General features: G+C 37.6%; 1 protein-coding gene across 1 annotated transcript in view; it reads right to left on the bottom strand.

Moving 5' to 3' along the window:
* Positions 1-12480, bottom strand: part of LOC134660498 (ankyrin repeat domain-containing protein 50) — a 99736-nt gene that overhangs the window by 32364 nt on the left and 54892 nt on the right. Inside the window, exons 18-24 of the mRNA XM_063516268.1 lie at positions 11706-11839; positions 10558-10716; positions 9687-9773; positions 8981-9110; positions 7754-7820; positions 4652-4803; positions 2139-2276 (exon numbers count right to left, since the gene is read on the bottom strand). Of these exons, the coding sequence (XP_063372338.1) occupies positions 2139-2276; positions 4652-4803; positions 7754-7820; positions 8981-9110; positions 9687-9773; positions 10558-10716; positions 11706-11839 (867 nt within the window). The remainder of the gene's footprint in view (positions 1-2138; positions 2277-4651; positions 4804-7753; positions 7821-8980; positions 9111-9686; positions 9774-10557; positions 10717-11705; positions 11840-12480) is intronic.

Genomic DNA, 12480 nt, shown 5'->3' with positions numbered 1-12480 from the left:
AAAGATTGATTTACTAATGAACACAGCGGATATGCAAGTTGATCAGCGCAGTATCGAAATAAAGATGGTGGAAGTTCGTCAATTCCATAACTGAATTTGTTTTTAAAATTTCTTATTATTTTAGTTATTTCGTGAACGGTTACAGGTGTAAGAAACATTTCGTACATAAGTTCCGAAAAACTCATTGGTACGAGCCAGGATTTGAACCCGCGACCTCCAGATTGAAAGTCGGACGTCATATCCACTCGGCCACCACCGCTTCCCAACACAAAACAACACAATTATGATTTTTGTAGTATAAACTATAATTTTGTTTCTCCATTTTGGATTTCACGGGTCTATAAATCCCGGTCTTTTGATAGGCTTGCGTGGGGATATTGATCCACGTAGAAGTCCTTTGGAATATTATAGTACATTACATACCTAGGGAGGTGAATTCGTGAATGCTCCTGATCGCAGGTGTTTGTGGCCCGAACCGAAGGTGAGAGCCATAAATATGCAATCTGGGGCTTTACGAGTTACCGCCCGTGGTTTGACTAAAGTTTTACGTCTTGCCTTGGCCGGGAAGTGAGATTTTCTCTGCGTAAAAGAGTTTTGTAAAAGCAACATGGAAGAAAAATTACATATTTATATTTAACGAAAACTAGCAATACAATACATATTTTACAAAACATACACGAACAAGAGGAAAAACAACAAATAACTATTATATAGTTGCTGCCTTGAACAGTGCATTCATATTTAATAACAAACCGTATGGTCCAGGTACAGGAGGTACATACTCGACAATAATATGACTCTTGTAATATACTCATATAACGTAAAAATTCAAATAGTATGTAGCTACTATTATTTTATTAGGAATTAATTGTCTGTTTTCAAGTCAAGACAAGCAATATTTGGCACAATCCGGCGGTTACAATAGGCGGCTCAAAGACCACTTTCGATTCTCATTTTTAGGGTTCCGTAGCCAAATGGCAAAAAACGGAACCCTTATAGATTCGTCATGTCTGTCTGTCTGTCTGTCTGTCCGTCCGTCCGTATGTCACAGCCACTTTTACTGTAGAAACTTGGTAAGTATATGTATTCTGTGAACCGCATTAAGATTTTCACACAAAAATAGAAAAAAAAAATTTTTTGGGGGGTTCCCCATACTTAGAACTGAAACTCAAAAAAAAAAATTTCATCAAACCCATACGTGTGGGGTATCAATGGATAGGTCTTCAAAAATGATATTGAGGTTTCTCATATCATTTTTTTCTAAACTGAATAGTTTGCGCGAGAGACACTTCCAAAGTCGTAAAATGTGTGTCCCCCCCCCCCTGTAACTTCTAAAATAAGAGAATGATAAAACTAAAAAAAAATATATGATGTACATTACCATGCAAACTTCCACTGAAAATTGGTTTGAAAGGGATATAGTAAGTAGTTTTTTTTAATACGTCATAAATCCCCTAAATACGGAACCCTTTATGGGCGCGTCCGACTCGCACTTGGCCGCTTTTTTTACTGTTTGTTTAAGAAACGATACCTTCCCAGTGAGATTACGTGAGATTTGGCTATTATTACATACATACGACGACCGGTCTGGCCTAGTGGGTAGTGACCCTGCCTGCTAAGCCGATGGTCCTGGGTTCGAATCCCGGTAAGGGCATTTATTTGTGTGATAAACACTAATATTTGTTCCGGAGTCATGGATGTTTTCTATGTATATAAGTATGTATTTATCTATATAAGTATGTATATCGTCGCCTAGCACCCATAGTACAAGCTTTGCTTAGTTTGGGGCTAGGTTGATTTGTGTAAGATGTCCCCCAATATTTATTTATTATTTATTATTATTATTATACATATAATCACGCCTATTTCCCGGAGGGGTAGGCAGAGACCACGGTTTTCCACTTGCTACGATCCTGACATACATCTTTCGCTTCCGTTACTTTCATAACATTCCTCATACACGCTCGGTTTAGGGTGCTCTTGACCTGGCCTTTCTTCAGGATTTCCCCGATCTGATCGGAGAAAGTCCGCTGAGGTCTACCCCTTCCAACTCCCTCTTCTACTTCTCCCTTATACACTCTCTTTGTTAGCTTTCTTTCACTCATTCTTTATTAGCTGTCGATTTATAAAATATATACCTTTAGTAAAGCCGTGAGAGCGTCATCTTCACCCCTGCTCGCCAAGTCGAACACCGCGTTCGGATCGATGACGACCGGCTCTTCGGATTCCACGTCTGGCGCTAGCACTTCTGTCTCTAGAGGCGCGTCCAGAGATAGCTGCAACGACACCAAAACGGAACGTTCGTTTAATTGCAAGAACATGTCGGAACATGCGACACAACAGAAAACCACCGTATCGCCGAAAAAATTTTTAGCTTGTAAGTTGAACGCTTGAATTCTATAGTAATTTAAATTGTATTTTTTTTTTCTTATTTTCTCGTAATGCATGTTAATTATAAGATGTAATTATTTTTGAAAAGATGTGTCCCGCCGAGTTTGTTGCCGGTCCCATAATGGGATACCCTCCTCCAATTGAGGGGGGATTTAAATCTTCTCGGGGCAGAGGTGTAGGGTTGGAGCCGGTCTACCTAGCTTTATTTGACGTTCATAAGCGCATTGTAATTATGCCTACTTGAATAAACTATCTTTTATCTTTATCTTGGCTTCGAGCGTCCACTCAGGCCTTAGTGTAAGACCTGAGTGGACGCTCGGAGCGGAGCGTTCGGCGGGGGGTACAGCGTGGCTGTGGGCTCACGCGTGATGTGAGCAGCGTGCACTAAGGCCGCTACTATACGTTTCCATTTGTTTAACATGCACGCCGCACGCCCCGCCCCGCTGCACGCCCAACTCGAGCGTCCACTCAGGCCTTACACTAAGATTTTTATTATTGTATGTATGTTCGTTTGTAAAGTATGTATCTATGGGCCTTAGTTGCCTGATAATAAATGATATTTCATTTCATTTATTTTTTTAATAGCTAAGTAATGAAGAATGAATTACATTTACAATGAGTTCATGTGATTTTGCATCTCGTTGTTACTATACAATATAAAATACTACACTATACTGTATAAAATGTCTAACAAAACATAATTAAACCAATGTGTACTCTTGTACAAGGTGACTACACAATAAAGATAAAGCATCACATTGTATGCAATCTATTTTAGAATATTTGTACAATATCTTATCTCCTTTATGCATGCCATCGTAAATATATCACTATACCTTTTTTTTTAATATCACTACATAGTATAAATCAAAGTCGCTCCCGCTGTCTGTCTGTCTGTATGTATGATTAGATCTTTAAAACTACGCAACAGATTTTGATGCGGTTTTTTTTAATAGATAGTGTGATTCAAGAGGAAGGTTTATGTATAATTTGTTAACCCGTGCGAAGCCGGGGCGGGTCGCTAGTATACATATAAAACAAAGACCCCCGCCGAGTCTATCTGTATGTTCGCGATAAACTCAAAGACTATTGAACGGATTTTCATGCGATATTCACATATCAATAGTGATTCTTGGGGTTTAGGTGTATAATTCGTTAACCCGTGCGAAGCCGGGGCTGGCGGGTCGCTTGAGCAGACATAATACAATACAATACAATACAAATCCTCTTTATTGCACAACCTCAGAATAAATGTACATGGAAACACAAATAATACATGAAGACAGAGGTAAACAACAGGCGAAACAGGAAACAGGAACAGGAGGATAATAATATTAAGTAATATCAGTTAGCTTTTAGTCATTATGACTGTTTGTTTGTCTTCTTTAATGATCTGACTACCAGAAACTGCTAGGGAAATTCTTAAAATCTGACGCATTTAAACTAACAGAATAATCATAATCGTATGAATGCGGTACTGTGATAGTGCAAACCATATTTAGTCAGCACTTTATTTACTTGTGTAATAATTGAACCATAATTTACTTTTCTGTACATGTGTTCGTTTGTCTGTCATTCTCATTTGTCTACTCTCAATTGCTCAAAGGTTGACTGGAAGAGATCCCTTATAGGGATAAGTTCGCCTTTGTACATTGTATACTTTCTTTTAATTGTATCTTAACCTGTCTTATGTACAATAAAGTGTTTACATACATACATACGTACTTTAGTAAAAAGTTATACGTATAGGGTTTAGAGTTTTCTGTAGCTAACTTTACTTGGGTAATTCAACTTTCTTTTGTTCGTTGTTGCCATGGTTACGTTCTCCTAGTTCAATCGTCGATTCTGATTTACTTTTGAAACTCTTTGAATACTTACCAAATCAGGCACCTCCTCGGTAATCTAGTGCCTGATATTAGCTCTATTTAAATGTAAACTTTATTGCACACACAATAAGGTGCAACTTACCAAATCAGGCACCTCTTCGGTAGTGTCTCCACGCGTCTGTCGTGAGGCCACCTGGCGTCTGTGTTGCCTGATATTAGCTCGGACTTAGACTCTAAGGGTCTATTTAAATTTAAACTTTATTGCACACACAATAAGGTGCAACTTACCAAATCAGGCACCTCCCCGGTAGTCTCTCCACGCGTCTGTCGTGAGGCCACCTGGCGTCTGTGTTGCCTGATATTAGCTCAGATATGGACTCTAAGGGTCTATTTAAATTTAAACTTTATTGCACACACAATAAGGTGCAACTTACCAAATCAGGCACTTTCTCGGTAGTTTCTCCCGGCGCTGAATCAGACCGGCTCAGTTCTAATAACGCGCGAAGTACGCGTCTGTCGTGAGGCCACCTGGCGTCTGTGTTGCCTGATATTAGCTCGGGCATTATGGACTCTAGGGCTGAAGGGTCTGTTGACAACAAATATAATCACTAGTGGCTATGTGCAGGGTTCGAAAGGATAATTATCAGTTATAGTTAGTAGTTATAGTTATCTTGATAATTGTCAATGATAGTTATCTTGATAATTATCGTTTTTTTATGCTTGTTAACGATTTGATAATAACCTAATAAAAAATAGCAAAAAACGCCCCAATTGTTTTTTACTATCAAAGAATTCAAAGAAAATAAATATAACACGATCCATACCTGGGATAATTATCCGATGTTTATCGGACAATTATCGCGATAATTATCGAAAACTATAATTATCTGGATAATTTCGAACCCTGGCTATGTGAGCTGTAGACCTCGCGCGTATAGTTATCTTAAAATTGAATAAATATATGGCTCCTCCATTTTGAAAAAAAAATCCAAAATCCTAATCAACAAAAAAAAATTAACCATCGAACCTGCTCACAAAATTTCACTAGAATCTGTTGAGAATTGCGACCTGTAGAGGAAAACATTTGGACGTTCGAAAGCTTGTTTGCCCAAGCTGAAACGGAGACCTTCGCTTACGGTCGGTCAATACACTTATAAAGTAAGGTCGGAAATGTCCCAATGGGATGTAGAAATGGTTATTTGTTTTATAAGCGGGCAAAGCTGTCGTTTAACCTCTCGTGATAATATTGATACCCGAGCAAGCGAATGATTCCAAAAAAATCGAAGAACGGAATCTTGAGTGTTGCAAGGCCTTCAAGGTACGATCACGCTCCGTGATTGTTACTCCATTTAGGGCTCTAGCAAATTGGACATTCCATACCGTAAGTATGGAACAACCAATTTAGCTAGGACCCTAAATAAGGGGCGTTAAATAAACTTTGCCTCCGAGAAAAACACAAAAAAAACACTACACCAAAATAACACGACTACTTACAATACCATGTTGTCCTACTTTCTTTCATTGTTATTTCAAACTAAAACTTTTCCTTAAAACACTGTAAAACGCTAGGTAATCAATACTTTTACAGCAATTGGCAGTAAATATTTATATATATTTCCATTGAAAACTTAAACAGTTTAAAATTAAATTGTATTTCTAAAAACAAAAATACAAACAAAGTCACTTATAAAAATTGAGTTACAATATTCTTCTTGAATTAATTAAAAACAAAACAAAACACAACTATTCATCAACACGAATAAACAACCACTGCTTACAATTTATAATTTATTATCCTAAAACAATTACGAATCCTTTTCAAATCAACCTTATCACTTTAGAAATAGAATCCAAATTTCCTTGCACACGACGTACTATCTCTCAAAGAAGGAAAACAAATATATCCTTAAAACATGCCACAGTAATTTAAACTTAATTTCATCCAGATACAACACAAATTCACTCACGCTTCTAATATACTTAAGACATTCTCTTATATGACAATAAAATGACGATTAAATTTCAACCTAATCGCATGAGCAATAAGATAGAAATTGTCTCGCTATCGGCATGTAAACACAGGATGAGATAAGAGTTAGTAGTAATTGGTAATCAGTTAGTGGAAGTGATACTGTAATGAGGACTAATGACACTTGACAGTGACACGGTTTGTTTAATATTTGACAGTTCATTTGACGTTTTATCTTGAAGAAGGAAACCCATTCTAAATCATTATCTACCCGATAATGATTTAGAATGGGTTGATTTAGCTATTTTAGCTGAACATGATATTAACGAATATGTAAGTAAGTGTAAGTAAGTAAGATGTGACAGCAAACACATGTATATAGGTACAGATATTCACCAGTTAGTAAAGGCACTTTTTGTTCTTTAACCTTTTAACCGCCATATAATTTGTCATCGAGAGTTAGACGAAGTTTTGTCTTATTTATCCTTGGAGGATATAATCAAACTAGCCAAACTAACTAACAAGGTAAAAATAGCCATGTCAGATAAACGTCAGTCCATACATTGTGTATGACCGTTGGCCGCCTATTTTCGACAGAGGGGAAAGCCTGTTAATGGCTACTCCGTTTAGTTGTATCCTCCAAGTATTTATCAGACCGCGTAGAAATGAGCCCGATTTTGTACGTCTTATATATCAGTCTACGGCGGTTAAAAGGTTAAAAACGAATGATAAAGTTGCATTTTATCCACAAGAGTGGCAAAGTAATTTGATGCGATACTAGTATGTTTGAAAAGAAAATAAACCAGACATTTCTATGCGCTTTCTTTTAAACAAAATCATAAACGTAGTTTTATTTTAAACACAAATCATGCTAATGTAACTTTCCTCACTTTGCGCAGTGAGCAAAATGCAGTTTTCTTCACACAGTTAGGTAGTTGTGTTGGAACGTTTCTAAAATGCAAGACTATTATACTACCATTTTGATCCAAACTTCGCGATAAAAATGTATACTTAGACGATGATTGTATTTCAATATAAATAAATCTGCTGATTCGTTCGTGACGCGAATGGAAAACACAATTAAAAGTGTACAAGGAAATACAAGTTATTTAGGTCATATATAAAAGGTATTACAACTTAAATCTTCTTGTTTAGACATTAAGGTTCATATTTGATTGGGTTTTTCTATTGCACCTGGTACATTTGAAATAGTTTAAGCGTTATGGCAACCAGGAAAACTAGTGAACAAGGCGATTGACCTATAAAAAACTACTATCGTGTATATTATTTTAATTAATTATATTTTATTCTGGTCAAAGGTTAATAATTTAATAAATAATAAGGAAAATAACAGAAGGAAACGGGACTCAACTGGGTATTAAATGAGATTTGTAAATTGCCTCCGACGTTTCGAGCGTCATTGCACTCACGGTGCCGGTTTTGGGTAGTGGCTTTAATTTATTGTATGTGACTATGTGTAAGCGAAATTACTCTTTAGAGCAATACCTATGGAGTACTACTATGAAATATTCCCTATTAAATAAATCATAATTATACATAAACTTACCAGAAATGGAATCCTTGCCTTCAGACTCTGGGTCGCCTTCTTTATCCTCTGGTTTACTTTCCGTTTTCTGTAACAAAAATATTTTTGTGTGACCCGTGCGAAGCCGGGGCGGGTGGCTATAGTTTGTCAAAGGACTGTCTCATTTCAAATATAGCAAGAGAGAATCATCCTTGTCTTACACTAAATAGTACTAGCACCCAAAAGAAAAGGATGAGTATAGTTTTCCTGGTTCTTACTGACTGACAAATTGGTTTGACCAACTATAGTTAAGCTATAAGATTAAGCTTTATATTTTTGAGATAAAATTTCATTTTCTAATGGACTTTTTTAACAGTAGTCATCAATTCTGGCGAAACGAGATACTTAAGTAAAATCTTGCAAAAAGCGATGTATATATTTTATATCAAAACATATTTCCTGTTCGAAGAATTTAACGTGATTCACATCTATACATTTGCCAGGGAATAGTTAAAAGTGGCCCTGCCCTGATTTCTTTATGACCCCTTTACAATGAAATGTATATATGTCGGCGGCCGATCGTAAGATCAGGCATATCGTGAAATTCCTAGGCATATCGTGAAACGTGAAAATCTTTGACCCGTTCCCTGAGTCGACGGAGCCCCGCTACGCGGGGCCCCTATTTCTGGGCAGTTTGCCCTTCGGGCATCTAAAGCAACCTAACGAACCTATACTACCTATATATTGTTTAATGTCACTATCGTCAAAACATTACACAGGAACATTACGATCTGCCTGATCTTACGATCGGCCGCCGACATATACATGTAGATATTGTATATTACGAAATAATAATGTAAACCGTTGCGCAAAAGCAAATCATTTGTGTATATTTGGAGTTCTTGAAGTGAAAACTTCTTTAGCGGCGCTGTGCACTTTTTGTGATGGGGAAAAAATGTTAAACTCGCGAGAGGTGTCACGTGACCGTAAGACGGACACGTCACCTGATCGAAAAACTGTTACTTCAATGTCATTGAGTTTTTCTTTATTGATTTAAATGCCATCTAGTGAGTTTCGCTCTAACTGGTATTAATATATCTCGAGTACTAACAGTGATGTGCTTAGGGGTTTCAAGTAATGCGACTAAATAACGCTAGACGGCGTTAACCTCAATTATACATAGTGCTGCAGACATTTTGCAATAGTGATTGAGTTTTCACTTCTGCCGGCACTCCCGTAGTGCAACCCGTTGTTTTTATATAAACATACCTGAGTGTCGATGGTCTCTAGTTGTCGCATGGTGTCGTTTTCTCTTCGCAACGCCGATTCCACGTCGCAGCCAGAATCTAGTACCCATAGGAGTACTAGTGTGTGGAGATCTATCACTTCCTCTTGGTCGCTGCGAAAAAAAAATAAACTTCACTATCACTACATAGTATAAAACAAAGTCGCTTCCCGCTGTCTGTCTGTCCCTATGTATGCTTAGATCTTTAAAACGCAACGGATTTTGATGAGGTTTTTTTAATAGATAGAGCGATTCAAGAGGAAGGTTTATGTATAATTTGTTAACCCGTGCGAAGCCGGGGCGGATCGCTGGTAAATGTATAAACAAACAAAAAGTAAAGACGCGTGAAATTGTACACAACAAATCGCACTGTAAGGCCTAGTACACTGTAAAACATAGCCGTATATCCCATCTACTTCAGCTGACAAATATAAGGCATGGTTTAAGGATGACTCACGTTAGACCGGGCCGTGACCGGGTGTGTCCGGGTCGGAGCTTTCGGCGCTTACTTTTCTATGACAGATGACAGGTGATCGTGATACTTTTCCTACAAAAACGAAGCTCCGGAAGGTCCGGCCCGGACACGGCCCAGTCTCACGTGAGTCATCCTTTATTCTTAAAATTATATTGGTCGGAAACACTAATTTTATATTGTATAAATGAAAATATGTAATAGTTTAATTAACTTACTTATTAGTCTTTTTCTTTTGTGCGGCCATATGTTGTTCCAAACTAGTCATGTGGAACACGTAATTATGTATTTCCAGAGCGCTCAACCTGTAAATAAATATATAAATGTTACAAATATAAATATTCATTATTGCAAAATAACACAAATATATCGCGTTATGACCCGTTTATGAAATTAAATATGTGTACAAAACGCGAGAGTTTAAAGTGTTATAACACAAACATTTTACATTTCAAACAGCGACCATCCTACACTATTTTTGTTTGACGGGCACCGGTTACGTGCATTCGATATCGAGATATGACTTGCATAACTGGGGAAAACCATACCTCTTGACAAGCAGAGTGTAGCACATTTACTACAACCATCCTAGATATTTTTTGTATTACGACAACGTGCATTCGATATCATGATACGGCTTTCATATTTGGGTAAATCATGTCTTACCTTTTAGCCAATAGCGTGTAATACATAGCGAGCGCAGCGTGTCCATCGGCAGAGCAGCAAAGGTAAATGACCCACACACCCTAGCGTTACAAGAACTGTGTATTACGGCATCGTGCATTCGATATCCCGATAAGGCTTACACAACTGGGGAAATTCTTACCTCTTGGCCAACAGAGTGTAGTACATTTACTCCAACCATCCTAGATATTTTTTGTATTACGACAACGTGCATTCGATATCAAGATATCGAATCAAGATACGGCTTTCATATTTGGGGAAATCATGTCTTACCTTTTAGCTAACAGGGTGTAGTACATAGCGAGCGCAGTATGTCCGTCGGCAGGTCAGCAAAGGTAAACTGTGTATTACGGCATCGTGCATTCGATATCCCGATAAGGCATACATAACTGGGGAAATTCTTACCTCTTGGCCAACAGCGTGTAGTACATAGCGAGCGCAGCATGTCCGTCGGCCGGGCAGCAGAGGTAGCGCCGCGTGCAATGTTTAACGTCCAACAGCCAAACCGCAAAGGAGTGGTGGAAAATGGATAGGTATCCAGTGGAACGCTCCATTACTAGTATCCTGTAATAGATGAATGGTGTAAATGGGTGGATCAACTATTTCTTGTTGTTATTCTGTCTGGTCAGCCAAGAGACAATAGTAGCATAGTTTGTTAGAAGACATTGTACACCACCTTCTTTTGACACGCTTCGTAGACGACCCTCTATGGAAAGGGTTTATAAGTTTCACAAAAAAGCGTGTTTGGAGAATTTAAATGCCTATAAATCAGGTTTTAAAGTGACCCAGGAGAACGTAACCATGGCAATGAGTGACAAGAAAAAGTTGATTCACCCATATAAATGATTTCAAGGAATTACTAGATACTAAAATCCTCGCACGCACAATTTCGTCTCAAATTCTGTTTGGAAGACGAAGAGTGTGTCAATCAGTACGAGACAAAATATACTAATATGTAATACCCTTCCTTTCGTATTAACTTATCCATCTCACTCCGTCCCAGATGCCCTTTTATTGGGGTCACTTTGTTTCCCATAAAGTGTTAAGTCATAATGTATTGTTTCTGTTTGACATATAAATATATAGTGCGTCAAGCAAATCTTGTCAGTAGCAATGTACTGCAAATTAAAGTAGGGTAACACCATGTAACACTCAAAGAGCAGAATTGCGCTAAGAAAAGCAGCAATGTACATCGAACCAAAACGTGTTTATTTTTCCGGCCTTCATACGTCAGTTCGAGTGAATTATCATAACCTCAAATTTTAGTAATGTTTACCGTCAACGAGCATGATTGTACATTGTAGGCACCTTAGCTTTGGTTGAGGTCATGCATAATCTTGGTATTTAATGGTGACAGTAAAAATGTCTCTTGAAATAGAAACGATTCAGAATGTAAACAATAAGATGATAGCTGTCATTCACGATCCACATTCCACAGATAACACACAGATGACACGCACATTTTGGAATTATTCGAACACAGTGTTGCTAACCCGCGATTTTTCAAATTTGCCGCCTTTTACTACTGACAAGATTTGGTTGATCCAGTATACCTTCTAAGTAAATGTAGGCGTCTGTTGAAATCCTCTCTAGTAACACTGTATTCCTTGGTAAGGAGACATTTGTAGAGCATTTCCTCCGTGACACCGCAGCGGGCTGCCAGCAACACGTCTAGTAGAAGGCGGACCTGGGAAAAAAATATTTTTAGAAAACTTGAGGAAGAGAAATCACAATTTAATGGTATTTGGATTTGGACAGGTGTTTTTAAAGCCTCTTTTTTGAAGTGAAAACTTCTTTAGCGGCGCTGTGCACTTAATGTGATGGGGAAAAAATGTTAAACTCGTAACAGGTGTCACGTTACCGTAAGACGTAAGACGGACACGTGACCTGATCGAAAAACTGTTACTTCAATGTCATTGAGTTTTTCTTTATTGATTTAAATGCCATCTATAGTGAGTTTCCCTCTAACTGGTATTAATATAACTCGAGTACTAACAGTGATGTGCTGCGACCAAATAACGCTAGATGGCGTTAACCTCAATTATACATAGTGCTGCAGACATTTTCAAACATCATCAAACATCAAACATCAACATTTATTCAGCAAATAGGCCACAAGGGCACTTTTACACGTCAATATGGAATTTACATACAGCAAAAAAAACACATCAATAATTATAAAATACAACTAAGCCGTAAATATCAAATCAAACTAACATAGAGATGTATAAAGCCTCTAAATGTCGAATTACAAAAAACGCAATAACAATAGTATTGAAAAAAAGAACACAAAGATACAAAACTATAATCTAAAATTATTTAGAGATG

Source organism: Cydia amplana, chromosome 27 (assembly GCF_948474715.1).
Source record: "Cydia amplana chromosome 27, ilCydAmpl1.1, whole genome shotgun sequence".
Taxonomy (NCBI): Eukaryota; Metazoa; Arthropoda; class Insecta; order Lepidoptera; family Tortricidae; genus Cydia; species Cydia amplana.
Note: the sequence above shows the minus strand (reverse complement) of the source record. Positions and strands in the feature narration are given on the sequence as shown.